At 45.7% G+C, this 18,806-nt stretch overlaps 6 protein-coding genes across 12 annotated transcripts in view; 2 read left to right on the top strand and 4 right to left on the bottom strand.

Moving 5' to 3' along the window:
* LOC117589021 overlaps positions 1–7,052 on the bottom strand; it is a 39,803-nt gene extending 32,751 nt beyond the window's left edge. For 3 of the 4 annotated variants that reach the window (XR_004574186.1, XM_034280647.1, XM_034280648.1), the window contains exon 1: positions 6,847–7,052. Coding sequence is in view for 3 of the 4 variants with exons in the window: in XM_034280647.1 (XP_034136538.1) it covers positions 6,847–6,867 (21 nt within the window). In the remaining variant the exon portion in view is untranslated. The remainder of the gene's footprint in view (positions 1–6,846) is intronic. The other variant, XM_034280649.1, reaches the window with a different exon arrangement.
* A 694-nt stretch (positions 7,053–7,746) lies between these two features.
* Positions 7,747–8,190, top strand: LOC117589033. Its single transcript, XM_034280661.1, has 2 exons — positions 7,747–7,950; positions 8,019–8,190. Exons 1-2 carry the CDS (start codon positions 7,836–7,838, stop codon positions 8,051–8,053), a joined length of 150 nt encoding a protein of 49 aa, XP_034136552.1. The 5' UTR covers positions 7,747–7,835; the 3' UTR covers positions 8,054–8,190.
* A 347-nt stretch (positions 8,191–8,537) lies between these two features.
* Positions 8,538–10,785, top strand: LOC117589138 (solute carrier family 35 member C2). Of its 3 annotated transcripts, none has more exons than XM_034280826.1 (4): positions 8,538–8,924; positions 9,008–9,720; positions 9,781–10,033; positions 10,093–10,785. In XM_034280826.1, the coding sequence occupies exons 2-4, from the start codon at positions 9,028–9,030 to the stop codon at positions 10,665–10,667; spliced, it is 1,521 nt and encodes a 506-aa protein (XP_034136717.1). In that variant the 5' UTR covers positions 8,538–8,924; positions 9,008–9,027; the 3' UTR covers positions 10,668–10,785. The 3 variants fall into 3 exon arrangements, with proteins under 3 accessions (XP_034136717.1, XP_034136716.1, XP_034136715.1); XM_034280825.1 differs by having other exon boundaries at positions 9,004–9,720; XM_034280824.1 differs by having other exon boundaries at positions 9,000–9,720.
* A 348-nt stretch (positions 10,786–11,133) lies between these two features.
* On the bottom strand, positions 11,134–13,057 carry LOC117589139 (cyclin-J). Its single transcript, XM_034280827.1, has 4 exons — positions 12,867–13,057; positions 12,613–12,799; positions 12,128–12,553; positions 11,134–12,069 (listed from the first exon to the last, which is right to left on the bottom strand). The coding sequence occupies exons 1-4, from the start codon at positions 12,960–12,962 to the stop codon at positions 11,438–11,440; spliced, it is 1,341 nt and encodes a 446-aa protein (XP_034136718.1). The 5' UTR covers positions 12,963–13,057; the 3' UTR covers positions 11,134–11,437.
* A 587-nt stretch (positions 13,058–13,644) lies between these two features.
* LOC117589050 (probable RNA helicase armi) lies at positions 13,645–17,530 on the bottom strand. The gene is made up of 5 exons (XM_034280678.1): positions 17,063–17,530; positions 16,579–17,007; positions 14,972–16,522; positions 14,123–14,920; positions 13,645–14,071 (listed from the first exon to the last, which is right to left on the bottom strand). Exons 1-5 carry the CDS (start codon positions 17,504–17,506, stop codon positions 13,748–13,750), a joined length of 3,546 nt encoding a protein of 1,181 aa, XP_034136569.1. The 5' UTR covers positions 17,507–17,530; the 3' UTR covers positions 13,645–13,747.
* LOC117589051 lies at positions 17,495–18,473 on the bottom strand. 2 transcript variants are annotated; one of them, XM_034280679.1, is made up of 3 exons: positions 18,140–18,473; positions 17,973–18,078; positions 17,495–17,705 (listed from the first exon to the last, which is right to left on the bottom strand). In XM_034280679.1, the coding sequence occupies exons 2-3, from the start codon at positions 18,045–18,047 to the stop codon at positions 17,523–17,525; spliced, it is 258 nt and encodes an 85-aa protein (XP_034136570.1). In that variant the 5' UTR covers positions 18,048–18,078; positions 18,140–18,473; the 3' UTR covers positions 17,495–17,522. The 2 variants fall into 2 exon arrangements, with proteins under 2 accessions (XP_034136570.1, XP_034136571.1); XM_034280680.1 differs by having other exon boundaries at positions 17,495–17,702; positions 18,140–18,470.
* Between the last annotated feature and the right edge of the window lie 333 nt (positions 18,474–18,806).

The raw sequence follows: 18,806 nt of genomic DNA, 5'->3' as shown, positions 1-18,806 counted from the left end.
TATGGAGTGCAGAGTGCAGGCACAGGGACAGGGTAAATACTGATTGGTATAGGGGGAGCAGCGATATCTCTATGGGATATCTCCCTGGCACTCGCCTCTGCTTGCGACACATTCGCTTTTGCTATTTTTAGACCGATTTTCATTTAATTTGCTTTCCCATGGCTGCATAACTAAAAATGGCAGAAAGCCGGTAGCACCGGATATACACCGCAGGAGCAAAGGGACGAAGGGTGGACTGGGGCAGCTTGAGGGAAGAGTGGCGGCCCGGTTGCCGGTTTATGTTTTTCAATTACGGCAACCGCAAAATTTGCAATTTAGATAGCAATTTTTAGATGAACATTTTCGGTGTGCGCGAGCACATATTCCATTCATCCATTAATTGTAAATTTCAAGGGTATATTCTATGGGAGCAAATGCCAATGTGTTCCTGAGCCTAGGGTATATGCTAGTCTATATGTTAGCAGTTTTTCCTGGCCTCTATTAGAGGCACCATCAACACCGTACAGTACGAGTATTCCATGCAATTTGCCAAATTGTGCGGCACAAAATGAATATGGGGAAAGAAACCCCGAGCCTGCCACAAAGCGGGGGCAGCAGAGAGTTTTGAGGCACGGCACACACATCTGCCTGTCGCATATGTGTATATCCCCTTTATAAGCTTAATTCCAATTTCTAGTCAATTACGCAAATTCGAAACAAAAAGCATTTTTTTTTTTTTTGGGTAGAAAATTGATTGGACTCACATTTTTTTGGTTAAATTAAAATTGAGAAAAATCTTGTTAGCGTAAATAAATTAAGCAATAAATTGCACAGTGATGCATTTTATATGCCAGATAATTGTTCATAGAGCAAACAGTTAAGTGGCTGAGGGTGGGGGTGTCTAATCATTTTAATTGACATTTAAATTATATGCGAGGTCCGTCCTGGCCCCCCACTTTGTCTCTGCATAATTATTTATCTTTTAGTTTGCTTCCGGCTCATGTGCAACCCCTGCCCCTCCTACCCCTGCCCCTGTGTGTGTTCAGAGACTTGGAAAATCCGTGTGCAATGTCAGCTTTGAGTTGTGCCACTGAATGCAGCACCAAGAAGAGAGACAGATGCCACTCGAATGCAGCAGGAAGGCGGAGAGCGAGAGGTGACTATGTGAGTGCAACGTGGCGTATGATTAATGCAAAAAAAGGATAAGGGGGAAGCGAAAAACTAAAGAAAATATTATACGTGTGTGTATGTGTGTATGGGTGCACAGCGCAAGGCCAGAGCATAGTTGTGAGAGCACAACTGCTACTGTGGCATGCAACATAGTTGCGTCTGCATGTGACAAGATATGAAAAGCTAGTGGCATAGTCAAAACCAATGAGTGCCAAGTGGAATCGATTAAAAAAGAGAAAACACTGATTGAATTTTTGCAAAGCCAGAAGCCAGGTCATATGGGGGAAAGACAAAGACAAAGAAAGAGTAGCCGTGGCAGTGGCAGTGACTGTGACTGTGGCACAACAATAACAATCAAACCTCCCCCGATGCCCAATGTCTTTGGCTACGGTTTGGCTCTTCGGGTTTTCTTTTGCGGCTTCTCCCAGGGAAATAAGCAATTTCGGCAAATAAATCGTAAAAAGTAAAAGTAATAAAATCACGAAAATGAGAAAAATAACTCACACAAGCACACACACACACACACACATGAGAGAAACGGGAGCGAAAGGAAGAGAGGAGAGAGGAAAGCTGATGAGAAAATGAAAATATTTGCAGCTATCAAAAACAGACAGCAAAACGCAATCGAAGTACATCGAAATCTGAGACACAAAGAGAGAAAGTCACGTAGAAAAGATGCGGAGATACTCCTATAAGGGAGTGCCAAGACTCCTGAGCATGAGATAACAGTTAATGTGGTGCCAATTGTGGTGCCAAGAGTGGGGCCAAGTGGTGCTCCTGCTGCCGGGTGCTGGCTGGGTGGGCTCTGATTAAGGAAACACGCTCACAAAAGAGGCGGGCGGCAAGCAAACACACATTAGGGATTTAATGAATAAAAGATGAAGAAAACCCGTAAAAGTTATGAAATTACGAGTATTGATTCGTTACGGGGTGGAATACCTAAAGAAGTCTTTATTTTGTTGGAGCTTTAAGTTTGGGCATCCAAAATGTTGCCGTTATGAGCAAAGGAAAGGACAGCTACCACTTTCATATGTATGAGCATTCCATGTACTGCAAATAAGCATTAATTTCTCAGTAATTTATTACTAAAAGGACTCGTAAAGATGTCTTTCCATATACCGCTAAGAAAAACCAATCAAACTCTGCATCTCTTATTGGCAGAAATAATTAAAGAATTTATGAAAATGTTTCATTATTTTCAGAGTAAATAATCACTCGAAGAAGCCGTGAACTGCCATAGAAAGTACTTTGCCTTAAACCCCTGTATACCACTAAGATTTATACCCTACCAAAACACAAACAAGAAAACACTTAGAATCCATTCCAAACTCTGCCAAACAATCATCTGTTTCATGCTCTGCCCCCAAATACTTCAATCTAATTGATTTGTTCGATAGACAAAGATCTCTGTCATCTGCCGGATTAAGCCCCCAACCAAACTATCACCCCCCCAAAGACGAATGCTAATCAGGGGAGAAAGGCAAAGCCACAACAACATGAAAATGAAAATACCAAAAGGAAATTCAACAGAAAATGGTAGCATGGAGTCAGTCATATGAAGTCATACACTTGGAACTTTTCCATTTTCCATCATCTTACTCTCGCTCTGAGTCTCTCTTTGTCTGTCTCTGAGCGACAGATAAAGGAAAACCCCTCTACCACACACACACACAAACACAGACTCTGACTTACACACAAATGCATAGTTTTTGTCTATAGGAAAAAATGAAATGAGCAAGACATTGAGTCACCTCAAATGAAATGGGAATGGGAATGGGAATGAGGGCTGGAGGTGGAGGCGGAGACAACACAAATATGTGGGAGGAGGGAGTGAGCGTGGAAAAGCAATCAAAATACGAACCAGAGACAAAGGAGAAGATAAATAAAGGCAGACAAGCAAAATATTGCCTTTTGGGGCAAAGCAACAAACAGGGGGGAGGAGATGCCGCAAAGCGAGGGAGCGAGTGTGTGGCAGGTGTTTTTGGCTTTGGTGCTGCTTTTGGCTTCTCCTTTTTTTATGGATGCAACAATAAATTAAATCAAAACGACTAAATTTGACCTTGAACATGTGCTACGGGGCCATAAGGGCGTGTGGGGCATGGGGGCGTGGGGGCGTGCCAGAGTCCAAAGGGCCAGAATGATCACATCAAGGATGCACATGGAAGGGCAAGCAATTTTATGGCCCTGCCACATGCTGCACACACACAGTACATTGGCGGTCAGTGGCAGGGCCATGAACCCTGCAGCTGTACAACTCGCCCACACCCCTCCTCCCTTGCTCCATCTCTTTCGTTGTGGATGGCAGGACCTTTGGGGCAATTTCCTTGCCACATTCGTGTGCATCATGCAACTGTTTCTGCAGCTGTATATGTGAGCAAATAAGCATAACGAGCAGCCATATCCTTGGGGATGCTGTATGCTGATGGGGCTAGCTCCAGCATCAGCTCCTGCTCTCTCAGTCAATCCCTCTCTCTTGCGCGCTCTTCCTCTGGCGCATTACGTGACTCACCAAGGAAAACTCTTTTGTTGCACCGCCAAATTGAAATATTATGCATGGGGCAGCATTAAAAAATATGCAAGGAAACTGGAAACGGAAGCAGAAGCACAATCGAACCGAAATATATACTCGTATACCCCTACAGAGTTCTGTATGAGCAATTATGAGACAAAGATATGAGCAATTTCCGAACAGGAAGAAACTCAAATGGCTCAAATATGATTCTATAATGGCGAATATACTGGCTTGCGCGAGTTTCGTGCTGAAATATAAAGTTTAATTTGCACTTCAAATGTTAGTTCTTGGAGGGGAAAAACATTAGGAAGAACACATGAAACTATACATGAAATTTTACAAATTCTTCAAATATTACTCATGAATCTGTGAATGTTTGTGCTTTGCATTATGAATAAACATTTTTTGAGAATATATTCCGATGGTTTTTTACAGCAGTTTTATATTTTTAAAGACTTTTCATGGACCATTCCTTTAACATTCGTGCAGCTCTCATGGAAATTTCCAACAATCTTTGGAGTAACACATTTGAAACCCAAGTGGCAGGATATTCCCGTTCTTTGAATGGGAAAACTCTCTTAGTTCTTTGATCAGCGTAAATTTTAAACCTTTTTTAACCCATATAATCTCTTATAAACCATGCAAACTATTATCTGTTGGTTATATTTATACTAAAGAAATATTGTAGCCACTTCTTCGGTAGATTCCATTCTAGAAATCTCTACTTTAAAACCAATTATCTCTGATGAGCAATCTTCAATTTCGTATCCATTATATGTCCGCAGGTATTTCCGATTCATCCAAAGTACTATTAAACCTAAACTTCTATCTAATATCCATTCATCTCGGTTAATCCTGGGGCACAGCTTTAGAAAAAAAGGACCGAAAACAACAACTGCACGGAGGATACTAGAGGATGCCGTAGGATGCAGATCCTGTAAACTAGACTGAAGCGAGAGAGAGAGAGAGTGGGCCATTGTACACACGGAGGTCACAACGAGCTGACTGTCCCACTCCCCACTCGTCCTTTCTCCACACTCTTGGGTCTGACTTTTGTTTTGGCAAACGGCATGAAACGAGCTTCCCCTTTGCCATCTCTCTCTCACACACACACACACTCTCTCTCTCTCTCTCTCTCTGTGTTGCCGGCTAGGGGCAGCATCATTAACATTATGTAAGCTGGCAACAACCGGCGACACTGACAGCAGCAACAGACTGTAAAGGCTCTCTCTCTCTCCATTCTACTCTGCCCCACAACTTTCGCCCTTTGCCTCACCTGCCACACACTCTGTTTATCCTGTCTCTCCTCCTCTCTCTTTCGCTTCTTTCCTCTCCCCTCGGGCCTGGGGCAGGTATGCCCGAAGTTGTAATTTATGCTCTGACAAAATGGCGCACAAAAAAACCTCGAGGAAATGGGTGGCAAAAAGGAGGTGAAAGCCTCTCACGTAATGGCAACTATGGCGGCTAGAAAGGGGTGGCAGCCCGGCATAGTTGCACTTGACGGGGCAGCCACTTTTATATATTTATGTTATATATCTGGCTTATATATATACGGCAGGAGTTTGGCCTTTGCGGTGGCATAAATTAAAGCCTCGCATTAAGGTCTGGCCAAAAAAATGTTTCATTTGAAGTTCAGCAGATCAGAGATGAACAGATCTGACAGAACAGTCTTTAGAGAGTATTCAATTTGTTTTGTGAGTATTTTCCATACGCATTTCCCACAAGCAAACTTTAATGGCTTTGGCCATAAAACGAGAGGAAAACCTTGCAGAAATGTTTATCTTTTTTCACCACAATGCCAAAAGCCTGAGCAAAGTACAAAAGATATACATTTGCGTATGTATGGAGATGTTCGGCGGGCAAGGTGAAAAGTTTCGAGCAAACTGCATAAGCGAAACTTCTTATAAAGTCTATAAAATGTAATGACTCGCGCTACATGCGCGCATCTCTTGCCAAAGTATGCAACAAAAAGTTCCACTGACTTTGACAGCCACAGCGACAAGAGAAGAGAACGAGGCAGAGGACAGAGGACAGAGAAGAGACGCGACAGCAGACAGGCTATAAGGAAAATTCCTGCAGGAAAAACTCAACTTGTGCAGGGACGACTCCCAGCGGTGAGGATTTGATTAAAGCTGATTTTTGGCAGCAGAGCTCTAAAGACTTTATTCAATTGGGTAAAGTTTTGAGGCAAAGTTCAAGGTTTGCCTTGCAAATGGCAATGCACTTTCCAAGTGTGTGTCTATAGCTGGGCAGAAGTCAAGGCTAGGCATTGATTTTCAAGCAAAAGATAATTTAACAATTGAACTATTGATTAAGGTAATAAAATCCTAGCTAAAATATACTTCTCTTTCACCTTCACCCTTCATTAAATTATCATTCAGACAAACACTAAGCCAGAAATAGAAACATTTCATTCCGTGACGTCAAGTCAATCAAATGGTAGTGTGACTGCACTTGAAATGCCATTGCAAGGCGGAAAGAGTGTGTTGTTTTGAAGGACTTTCTGTGCCACAAAATGTCAAATCACCAAACACCAACCAATACCAGAGCAAATCAAATTTGCATGCAACATCGCGTCCAAGTGTGGTATTCATCGGAATGAATTGGGTGGTAGGGGGTGAATGGAACCGAAATCCGTTTGCAAAATGCCAGCTATTTATATTTGTCCGTTGGTGTGCATGTTCGGTGTACGTGAAAGCTTGTTTGTGTGTGTGAGACATGTCTGCACTTGTCACACAGAGTCTGCCGATTAGAAATTAATCGAATTTTACTGTCGAATCGAAAGCAGTTCGGTGGGTTTTTGCGTCAGGAAGTACTCGAGACATGCTGTTTCCATGGTAATGTGTCCATGCAAAAAACAAGCAGCCAAACACTCTCACACACACACACACACACACACACAGATACACTTCTCATTCAGTCACACATATTCATACATACACGCAAATACAATCAAAACACACACACACACAAGCTGCCTCCATACACTGACACTGAATGTTACGCAGTCGGCAGGCGGTCTTTCAGGCAAAATACCAGCCTAATAGCTGATAAGCTTCATTCATTTATGTAAGAAAAACCCAATGGGAAGAGCAGCGGCCTCCTTCCAATTGGATTTTCATTTGACTTTAATTTGATTTGTAACGTGCATTCCGCCTCTCTATAAGGAAGCTTGCCTCTCTCACCTGTTCCACAATGGTCGACATTTTTGGTGCTGGGGATACTTCACGCCCGCTTGTTGGTTTTTCTATCACTTTTGCTGTTGTGCAGAGCTTTGTTTAGGGGAAATCCTGTGTGAGTTTCATTCATATTCTGCCACTGCACCGCATTTTGTTGTTGTGATTATTTCTTGCTGCTCTTCGATTTTTAACGATTGAACGACGAAATTATTACAGTGTACGGTGGTGGAATCGAAAACTACGCGAGTTTTTCCTTGTCCGCGGCGGCGCCCGAGAAAGATTGAGGCAGCAAGGTCCAGTGTCCTTCCCAGGACATTTTTTGTACTACTGTAGCGCAGGGAATGTGCAAAAAGGTATGGACAACGAGGCAAAAGCCCGGCAGCACCCAACTTCAAGCCCGCCTCGTCGCGTTCTTCTTCAAATGCCATGCTTGCTATATTGTATGAGTTTGAGAGAGAGAAACACTGCCGTTGTAGATCATGTTGCTTGAATTTTGTCGCAAATTGCCAGGATTTCGATGCAGATTGCTTCCTTTATGACACTGCTTACGAAATAGTTTTCAAAATAAAAACTAACACACAATATAAATTAGCATAAAACATGTCAGGTGGTGGTTTCGTCATAAGGCTACTTGTTGCTTGCCAACTGGTGGTATTGGCAGTTGTCTACCATATTCTCATTAATAAATGTTAAAATTTTGATTTCAAGGCTCCTTTAGAAATTAATAATAGCGCTAACTTAAAATGATGAGATTCTACAACTTTATGTTTCCACCGGTAAACGTTAAATATGCAAGTTGTATTAGTACAAGAAGGTGCGTCATAACGGAACTACCTACAACACTGTATTGGAAGGGGTATTAGCCCAAGCAGGTAGTTACTACAGTTTCGATATATCGATATCAGGCACGTGCAAGAAAACAAGAGTGATAACATTCTCTCACATTTTGTTGTTAATAATTAGGAATATTCTACAGAAACCTTAACCTGCGCATCATGTTCCGCCTGCAACAAGCTCAACCCGATCCTGCCGAGGAGCAGAAGCGTGTGGCATCCGAGGTTCGCTTCAGTTTCATCATTTTCGGCAGCCTCATTGCCGCCATCCGGCTGGGTAAGATTTTCCAGCTGCAAAATTATGTAAAATGTGTGTACTCATTCTCGTTTTGGTCTTATCCGCAGCTCCTATTGTACTGAAGCAGTTGAATAATGCCTAAACAGCAAACAAAACCAAATGGCGCCACAACGAAGCAGCTGGCATGCAGCCGCACTATCAATTTATTGTTATAATCATTTAATTATGATGGAATTGCAAGCCCTAATACACAATGCATTTATTTAAACGCACAGTGATAAAAAAACAGCTTGTTTAATGTGTAAATAAAGCCCTATGAGGTGGCAATTGCCCATGTTCATGAAATTGTTTCTTTGTATGTTGCAGTCGAACATAAAAAGTAAATAAATATTAATTAAAATGCTATCGCACTACAAACTGATATATCGATATGTGCCAAAGTTGCCAAAATTCGACCCGCACCTCGCCCAGTTTGAGCAACAATGTGCCATGAAATTCAGGTTATTTTGGGAGTTGGGTGGGTTTTTCTTGGCACGCGTTGCGCTTTCTGGTCCGTTTTGCATGTTGTCCATACCCCTTTTTTCATCGTAGCGGGGAACACTTTGTAGCCAATTTTGAATAAGTTAATAGATAAAATATATAAACAAAACATGTCAACACGGGAGAAAGTGATCATAGCAGCTTGGAAAAAATAGTTTAAACCTTAATAAAAACAAATAGGGTATTTCCATACGCCGTAAATATGTTGTTGATTTGTGTATAAACAGCTGGCAGCAAGTGGACGGACGGACGGACGGATTGGATGAACAAAAATGAAAACGTAAAAACCATTTATTTGATTGGTGAAACGGAAGAGTACAACGACAACCACAACAAGTCACAGTCAGAGCCACCTACGCAGATAACAGACAGTGGGGTCGGCAGGCACAAGCGGGACGCGGGAAATTGCACAAACTACAAACATATGGATGGATCCATAAACTCTCCAGATAGCGCAGCGACGAAGACGTAATGTGAGTAATTATCGGCTGTGTGTTGTCTTTTAGACTGGTCTTATATTGTTGTTAACTTCTTACGTTGTGGCCCAGCCAGCAAAACACACAAAACCCACCGATAATGGTGGCCGCAAAGTACGAACGCCTCAATTCCCAGAGTGGAGGGGGTGGCGGCGGTTGCTCTGGCGGTGTTGGCAGCAGCAGCGGAGCCGATGACGATGACTGCGAGGAAATCGAACTGGGCAAGAAGACAACGTCTACGACGACGGCGACAACTACGACGCTGCAGAATGGCAAAGATAGACGACTGGCGAGCAACTTCAAATACGTGAACAGCAGCAGTAGCATAGGTAGCGGCATTGGAGCAGGCGGCAGTGACGTTGCAGCCACGTCGGCACAGGAGAAGATCATGGCGCGTCAGTCAGATGCGCGCATCAAGCAGATGGCCATTGGCACACTGGTCATTATTATGGCCTATCTGGCGCTCTCCATTATGCTGACCTTCTACCAAACGGACATCAATCGCGAGATGCCCTTCCCCCTCACCATTGTCACGTATCACCTCATACTGAAATTCATTCTGGCCGCCCTCGTGCGCAAGATCTACAAGCTGCGCGTGGGCCGATCGCGTGTGCAGCTGGACTGGCGTGTGGCACTGCGCAAAATGGCACCCACTGGCGTGGCCAGTGCCATTGACATTGGCTTCTCCAATTGGGGCCTGGCCCTGGTGCCCATATCGCTGTACACAATGACCAAATCATCCACGATAGTGTTTATACTGCTGTTTGCCATAGCTTTAGGATTGGAAAAGAAGGTGCGTCTTTCTACAAGAGGGAGTGTTTATATTTTATACTCTCTTTTTCCCTTTTGTTAGAGCTGGTCTCTGGTGTCTATTGTGGGCCTCATTGGCGCTGGCCTGGTGATGTTTACCTACAAGTCAACGCAGTTCAATGCCTTGGGCTTCTTTTTCATTTTGTTCGCCTCGCTGAGCAGCGGCCTGCGCTGGAGTTTTGCACAGTTTATAATGCAAAAATCAAAGCTGGGACTGCACAATCCCATTGACATGATTTACTACATGCAGCCATGGATGATTGCCTCCCTACTGCCGCTTGTTTGTGGCATTGAAGGTGCGTAATGAATTAATTCCGCCTGCGAGTTCCACTGACTAATCTCTGTTCCTTTGCAGGTGTCAAGCTGTACGCTGTGGCGGAGCATCTGAAGGTGTACACGACGGATGAAATAACGTGGGCCATTGCCAGAATAACTTTCGGTGCACTGCTCGCGTTTCTTATGGAGTTCACCGAGTTCTTGGTGCTGTGCAAAACCTCCAGTCTGACGCTTTCGATAGCGGGCATATTCAAGGATATTTGCCAGCTATTTCTGGCCGTCACGCTCAAGAAGGATCAACTGAGTCCCATCAATTATGTGGGTCTGGTTGTCTGCCTCGCGGGCATTGCCTGCCATCTGTGGCACAAATACTCGACCATGGCCGAAGCGGAGAAGCAGCACAAGGAACTGCAATTGGACAACGACCATGACGACCTCTCGGCGGAGTATAATTTCAATGATGGTGGAGCTGCTGGCAGTGGTGGTGCGGATAATTCCATTGCTGGCATTCATGTGAGATCTCACTCGACGTTGACGGTGCCATTGCTGGAGCAAACCGACTCTGAGGATGAGTCTGGCAATGATCTGAACAACAAACAGAACTCATCCGATGTCATATTCGATGTGCTCAAGCGACGCGACATGCAGCGATGAGGCAGCAGCAGCAGCAGTAGCAGCATCAGCCATGCCCCTCCGCTGGTCCTGTAAATGTTGTAAATTTCAAAACGTTTCTTATTGTTGGCTGGCAGATAAGTGACATAGTTAGTACCCTCTCTCCCTTCGCCCCCCCCCCCCCCCCCCCCCCCCCCCCCCTGCCACTCTGTCTCTACATTCTCTCGGACATTCTTGCATTTGAAATTAGGCTAGAAGACTTTTCTTCCCTTTTGGGAGCAATAAAAAATTATAATTTAATGTTAACAACTGAAGCTGCATTGTGGGAGTTCCCATTAGCAGCTGCAGTTCTTTTTTCCATTTACTATTTTAGTATTAGCATTTTTGAAATGGATCATTCCTTAATTCCCTCCTACTCCTCCGTCTATGTCTCCTCCTGCCACTCTCGACTTGTTTGTGCATTATTTTGTTGCCTAGAAAACTGTTTTTCTTTAGTTAATAATAACTCTTGTATTGTTGATTTTTAGCTGATTGGCATGTGTGTGTGTGTAATATTTTTTTGATAAGAAATGATTCCAATTATGCATTAAATGAAATATAAACGAGGAATATATATTAATGTGTGTTTTTGTGTATATTTATAAGCATTACGATTATGGTCATAATATGGCACCCAGCATATTCATTTAAATTATTTTAAATGCTTCTAGACCTCTCAATCTACTTGCTTGGCAATCTGTTTCAATGCGCTTGCGCCTGAGTTTTTGTTTGGGTTTCAGTAAACCGAAATATTACCGAATCCAAAGTTATTATCATTGCTGGCGTTTCGGTTGCAGCTGTTCTTGGCAATTTTTTGCGATGAGCCTTCGCTTGAGTGCACGTTGCAGCTCGGCCATGTCCACTGCACTTGAGTTAGCCTGTTCCTGCGGCTCCTCTTGACTATATATTTCCTTGGACTTGCGCTTGAATGCACGTCGCAGATCTGCCATGACCATTGCTTTTGATGCCTGCGACTTTGCCTTTTCCTGCAGCTCTACACAGGCTGGGGCAGCCTGTTGCTGCGGCTGTGGCAGCTCTTCCTGATCTATATTGAAGCCTGAAGCTGTTTCCTGCAGCTCCACAGTGATTATATTATACTCCACGGTCACCAATTCTTCCATTACGACCACTGACTCTTCTATGCCAGAGTCCGGTGTGGACCAATTGGGATTAATGCTGTCCGCCGATGATGGTCCCATGTTTACGTATGACGTGGAGGTGTTTAGCCCCTGGTACCAGTGATAGTACTCTCTGATATTTGCCACCAAAGGCTCAACCTCTTCCTGCGTGTACGATGTCAGTTTGGTCAGATACTGTGACCAGAGCTGAAGTCCGCTTAGACGACGCACAGCCGCTATGCAGGCAGCAGCCAACAAGGAAGGTCGCACATTGGCAAAACTATTAACTGAAAGGAAGAGAGAGAAGCTTGAACGATATTTATGGGATATTCACTCGATGCTTACTGCTCAATGTGCAGTCTGATAAGCTTAGCAGCAGATGTGACAAGGCCGCCAGCATTGATTCAAAACTGTCGTACGGCAGCAAGTACTGAATGCCTTCGCCGGCAGCAGCCCCGTTCTCCAGCAAGGCATTGTAGCTGACGTAATCGGCGCGCGTCAGGAAGGAGCAGGCAAATAACTCCGTAAAGCTGGCCGTGGTGGGGCGCATAAGCTCAAAATTCAGGTGGGTCAGCACCTTGCGCTCCACCACCTTATACTCGAAAGGCGTGTAGCCCTCTCTTATGAGGCAATTCAGTTCTTTGTAGCGCGGCACATTCGCATCGGTGTTCTCGATCTGGGCGGCAATGTGCAGGCATGTGAGCGCCAGCAATTGCAATTTGTCGCTCCGAATCGTAAAGTAGTCGGTCAAGCGATCCATATAGTAGATACCTGCGCAGATCAGATGCTTGAGTATCAATAGTAATAACAAGATATTCGCCAACGTTTACCCAAATGCACTGTGGCGCGATTCAGTTTGCATGTGCGTGCGGCAAGGTTGCAAAGTTGCACCAGGCGGGGACGCTCGTCCAGCTGCATCGAGTTGAAATATATGGGACGGCGCCGCATCTCTGCCTCCTTCATGTTCACGAATATGTCGTCTGCATAGTCAGTGAGCCAGTGCATCTTCCACACACGCTGCAAGTACGGTAATTTTTGTTGGCAGTGCAAAAAAAATAAAAAAATAGATTTGGCAGCCACGAACCTCAATTTGTAGTTGATCCTTGCTCTGCGCACCTTGCTTTCCGAGTGCAAAGGTATTCTGTTCGATGGCGATTTGTGCCATTTGATTGGATTGCATTAAAATGCCTTTATTTTTAATGTATTCGACAAAATCGTTAAAATTTCAGATTTACGTCTCTGTTTTTTTTGTTACGAAAAACACAACAAGAAAAACATGGCCGCTCTAACGGTTCCTGTCAATGTGACCGCCGTGTGCGTATGTTGTTGATCTGTGAACAAGGCTGCCAGACTGTTGGCAGCGGCAGAACAATAACAGCAACGCATTAAGCCTTCTTTAAAAGGCGCAGCTGCTTTGCCAATTATATTAGTTCAAGAGAATACATACGCAAAATGGTGTTAAAACTACTTTAAAAGTAGTGGAATAGTTTGCAGAGTAAAGTAAATACCATGAGAGGCTTGACATTCAGGCAGACCAAGATCAATTAACCAGTTATGAACTTCTGCGGAAGCAACACAACGATGCAAATGCTAACAATCTGCCGCAGTCCCGTTTAGACAGGGCTTTCAAACTAAATTTTCTTAGAGACGAAATTAATTACTTCCGATGGATGAAATTACTTCAGATCCGCACAGCTAGAATACCCATGAAGTCTACAGACTCCAGAGCTCAGCCAGAGAACGATACGATGTGAATCGAATGTTTATATGAGCCACCTTACGTCAAGCTCCTACAAAATCAATGCAGCCATAACACACAGCTACATACATAAGTCATCCAACATTTTCCCACAAAGACTTTGTTTACTCGTTCTCAGAATGTTTTTATTCCTACTAATTGATGTAACAAAAGAAAAAAGCACAGCTTTTACATGGTATGTAACTGCAGTTGTCATATTATTATTATTAGTATAAACTTGAGTCGCTAACCTCGTGGTAAGAGTCGGAGGAATCGTCAGCTTCCCCATCGGACTCGTCTGGCACAAAAGATTGGGGCAGTTCGCAGCCAAAGTAGGCATTGTTGTTAGCACAAAATGTAATGAGATGACGCCAATTGTCGTCGACGCTCAGCAGATGGGGATTACCATAAACAACCAAAAAGGCACGGGCGCGGGATATTGCCACATTCAGACGCTTGCGGCAGCGCACAAATCCGAGGGACAGGTGAGCGTCCTTGACGAGCAGCGTTTCCGAGGAGCGTACAGTCGAAATGAGCATTATGTCGCGTTCCTGGTGGGGTTATCAAGGCATTAAATGTTTAATAGATTCCTCTATGCTCACCTGTCCTTGGAATTCTTCGGCGGAGCCAACTTTCGGCATGGCAACATTTGTGCCCATAAACAGGCCCCTTATCGTCTTCACCTGCTTCGAGTAGGGTGTCAGTATGCCAATTTGATCGGGCGTCACTGCGCAGCGATAGAGCGAGATGACCATGAGATAGACCTCTCTGGCCTCGAGCGGATTGTACCACGAGGGTGAGTCCCTGTCCTGCATATTCTGCCCCATAATGCCAACGAAGCAGACACCATGATTGTGCGGCATTCCCGTGCCCAGCACGGGCTGCACTCTGCCCAACAGCGTGCGCTCTCGTGAGTTCTCCTCTGAAACCATTGAAATCAGTTCATCGTCGTAGAAGAGTTTACTGTACGTGGCCATGATCGAGGGCAGGGCGCGATAATTGTGCAGCAGCTTCGTCAGCACGAGGGGATTGTATCCAGAGCTTTCGGGGTACCCGACCAGGTCCTTGGCATACGGCTGAGTGGCCAGCAAGCGCTCCAGCAAGGAGAGATCGAAGCCACAGTTACGTCCATACTTGCTTAATATTATGGGCTGCAGCTGATGCGGATCACCGGACAGAATGACCTGACCCCGATCCTTGGAAAGCAGAGCCGCAGGCATCAACGCCTCTGGCTCCGTGCTCTGACCCGCTTCGTCCAGAAACAGGTGAGTGAAGTGCCCGCCCGGAAATGACATTTGCATAAAGTTGCCCAGGGTGGCGCAGGTGCCGATGCTGACGCGATGGCCGCCCATAAACTTCCACTTGCAGCGCAGCTTCAGACCCGATTCAGTGACCAGCATCTGCAAGGAATTCACAATTAGAAAGTGGGATCGGGTATGGGATGGACTTACATTATCTTCAGAGCTGCCATCGATGCCCACGTCCAAGGTGGCGCAGTAGGGCATCAGCTCGGTGGGAATCAGTTCCTTTTCGATCAAATTGTGCGAAACGATGCGAACGAAGTCGCCCGGGGACAGTGCATTGCTGGCAATGATGCGTCGGGTAATGAGATCCGCAGCACTGTTTGAGGGTGTGGCCACCAGGATGCGGCAACTCTGAAGATTTCGCACCATCTGCAGCACAGCCTCCACCAGGGTGACGGTCTTGCCCGTGCCGGGTGGACCAAAGATCACGTAGGGCAGGTTCATGGCCTCGCCACGGAGAATATTGAAAACGGCACGCTTTTGAATGTTGTTGAGGGATTTGTTGTACCACTCCAGCTTCGTGTCGAACAGATACATGTCCTCCCCATCGACGAGGCGCACATGCAACTGCGGATGGGGGCGCTTCGTCACCTTGCTGGGGAAGAGAAACTGCTCGCCGAGGCTGGTGACAACCTGACTGATGGCATGATGTTGCTTCCTGAGCGAGAATCTCGAAAAGTAAAACTCCAGGCGGTAGTCCTCGCCATTGTACTTCTCCTGGAAGTTGGGATGAAACTTTAGCAGCACTCGATCGAAGAGCACTTTGTGTATGCAGCCCGAGTAGCTTTTGTTGTCCGAGGTGACATCCTTCCAGGGATTGATGGCACACACGGTATCCCCGATGACCAGCGAGGGCCGACGCTCCGCGAGATTCTCAATTGTGAGCGACAGGTACTCCCCATCGCGCTCCATGTGGGCTCTGTCCCTGTCAAAGTTGCGAATGCAAACGAAAAATTCAATTTCCTCCAAATGCAAAAAGAATCGAAAGCGCTGCACATAGTTGGCCATGCACAGGGCCTCTGTCGAGCACGGATACAGACGCTCCAGGTCGTCGAGCACCTCCGTTGGCCGGCAATCCCGCAGATAGACATTGCGCAGACTCTCCGGCACATCGAAGTTGCCAATGCGCGTAAGCACAAATCTTTGTCTGCAAAGTCCGCTCTCACCGCGCACCACATCCAATGTGTTGGCCCACACGTTCTTGGCATAGCTGCGATTCCGCTGCGCCTCCGATCTGCCAGAGACAACAAAACTTTCAGCCGCCAGCAGACGTCGCTCGGCATCGTCGGCCTCCTTCTGCGTCTCGCAGGCAATGATCTTGAAGCAGCGCACAACCTTAAATTTCATAAAGTCCAGTGTGTACTTTTCCGCCCACTCGCCAATGCATCGAGCCTCCACCTCCAGTATAACCGACAGTTGTCCCTCAATCCCTAGGCAGGTCTTGGTAAGCGGCTCAATCACGCGAATCTGCGATGCATGGCCATGATCCAGCTGCACCTCGTGCAGCTCCAACTTGCGATTTGAATTGTTCTGCAACTTCAGAGTAATCTTGTGCTTCTCCCACAGCTCTGTGGTTATGAAGCGAGTGGCGCCAGTGATGATGACATGCCGATCGCCCGAGAAGGTCTTCTCCTTCTTCATGGACAGAAAGTTGCTCTCCTGCGGCATCACCTTGATGGCGCGATACGTGAATTTGGACTGAAGGGGAATAGAGATTAAGGATTTGCAGGGGCTAGACTTCACAGCCAACTTACATAAACACATTCAATGAGATCCGCCAGCACATAATCGCCCATATGCAGCTCTGTGCCACTGGGGAAATTCTCGCGCAGCAAATACGCATTCTCGCCGAGCACTGCAAACTCGGGAAAACATCGCTCCACCCTGTACTTCTCGTTGGACAGAATGCGCGTGGGAAAAACCTTTAGCAGTTGGAGGATCTCCCCCTGTTTGTCCACATAGCCATCGTCCAGCTGCACGGCGCACTCGAGTGTCACGTAGTCGCCCATTTTGGGCACAAAAGTCAGCTCAACGTTTTCTAGATCAAACTTTTGACGGCCCGAGCTGGTGTCCACTTCGATTGTGGATTGCAGACGTTCGATGACCATGCCATGAACGATGCGCTCCTGCGTCTTGAAGTATGTGGAGTCCTCAAGCTTCAAGGACTCCACAGCTGCCGTTATCTGGAAAGGGAATGGCTCATAGAGTGCTTCAGGGGAGTTATAGGTCGGGTCCTACCGTTGAATCGGTGATTGATTCTCCCCAGCCTTGCTCAATCACCTTCAGTATCTTGACCACTTTGAGAAACTCCTCGTTGGCCTTCTTGTACGCCAGATACTCCACCACCGAGCCCTTGACCAGCTGATGGTAGATGTGATCGGACGCTGGCCCATCGAAGGGAATGTACGTATCGATGACGCCGCCCTTGCTGTGCAGCTCCGTGATGACGCCCTGCCGGCTCGAGCACGACTTGTCATCCGCCTCCTGCCACGTGCTGTTGTCCATTTCCTGTTTGCTTTTGATAATGTTCTGCATGCAGGACGAATCTCCCTTTTGCTGCTGCTGCTGCTGCTCCTCGCTCAACTCGTGATCCAAGAAATTGTTCTCCCGCTCAATCAAGTCCAACTTTCGCTCGCGCTCCCGCTCGTCCCTTTGCAACCAATTGCGCAATACTGACAGCATCTTGTTTTCGTGTCTGCTACTGTTGCGGCTTCTTGTCCAGACTCTCGTACATCCAATCCGTTTCGCTGATGTAGCTCAATTCCTTGCGCAAACTTTGCAGACGCTGCAAATGGCTGTCGCTCGACTCGGCTTGCGACACGCTGCCGCCAGCAAGTTGAGACTCGGCCTTTTCCGACTGATTATCGGGTTTCTTTGCCTGCAGAAAGAGCAACAAACAGAAAGCAACAAAGAAGAATTTTAGAATAAATAATTCATGGAATGCACAGCAGAGAGGGCTAAAACTTTGAAAGAAAAATCGAATAAAAAAACTCAACAGAGCGCGAACACGTGCAATGCGACACCCTGTATGCATACACCCTGTATTGTACCGTTTGTTTTGTTGCCTGTCTCTCTCTATCTTCTACAGCAACAGGCAACAACATAACGGCACTCGACAGCAAATGCACAATTACAACTACACACAAACCTCTGCACCGCTGCTCGTGTCTACCGGAACTTGTGCCTCTTCTTTGATGGTAACGCCGGTCGCCTCGTTGGACATCGTCCGCAAAGCCTTTTACTTGAATTTCAAACTAGAATGAATAAGAAAACACAATTAGCCGGGTGATATGGGAGCCATCCTCGAGCACTTACAAACTGCGCGCAATGCAATTGCGAAGGGAAAGCTAAAACACTCAAGTACTCGAAAATCTCAATGAAAGATCCAACCAGACGCTACGTTTCCAGAACAATTCTAGCTGTAAAGTTTAGAAATTACAATTCCCGCGCGAATATCGAGACGGCCTCAAACAAATACTTGCAAGCACCTGACAGCGCAACGCAAGGCGCAAATCGAAAGAAACGCAAGAACACTCGAACACTCTTTAACAAACTGGAGCTGATCAGATTCTATCGGAGGTTTTATTGGGAAAAGAAAATGGAAGAAATCAAAGAAAACTTAAAAATTTCAGTAGGATTCAGTCAGTGTGACCGCGGATTTTTCGATCAAATATACCCACAGAAATATACCAAAATAAACCTTATAATTTTCAAAAAATACCAATGTCGTTTAATGCTCAAGTTGTGGAATACAATGGCTAATTCCTCCTATTCGCAGTTTGTTGAAAGCGTATTGGCGTATTGCTAACTGCTCTAAGCAGTTGGCCGAGAGTCATGGATCTAACTATGATTATTTTTGTAAGACAATATAAACCCAACATGTATTTTGCTTTCTAGAGAGGTCTAAATCTCCCATCTCTAATGTACTTTTCAAGACAGAGTGTGACCGGTCACCGCTATCGCAAAAATACGTAAATATATC

Source organism: Drosophila guanche, unplaced genomic scaffold (genome assembly GCF_900245975.1).
Source record: "Drosophila guanche unplaced genomic scaffold, DGUA_6, whole genome shotgun sequence".
NCBI lineage: Eukaryota > Metazoa > Arthropoda > Insecta > Diptera > Drosophilidae > Drosophila > Drosophila guanche.
The sequence above is the reverse complement of the archived record's forward strand: the minus strand, read 5'-3'. Positions and strand labels throughout refer to the sequence as shown.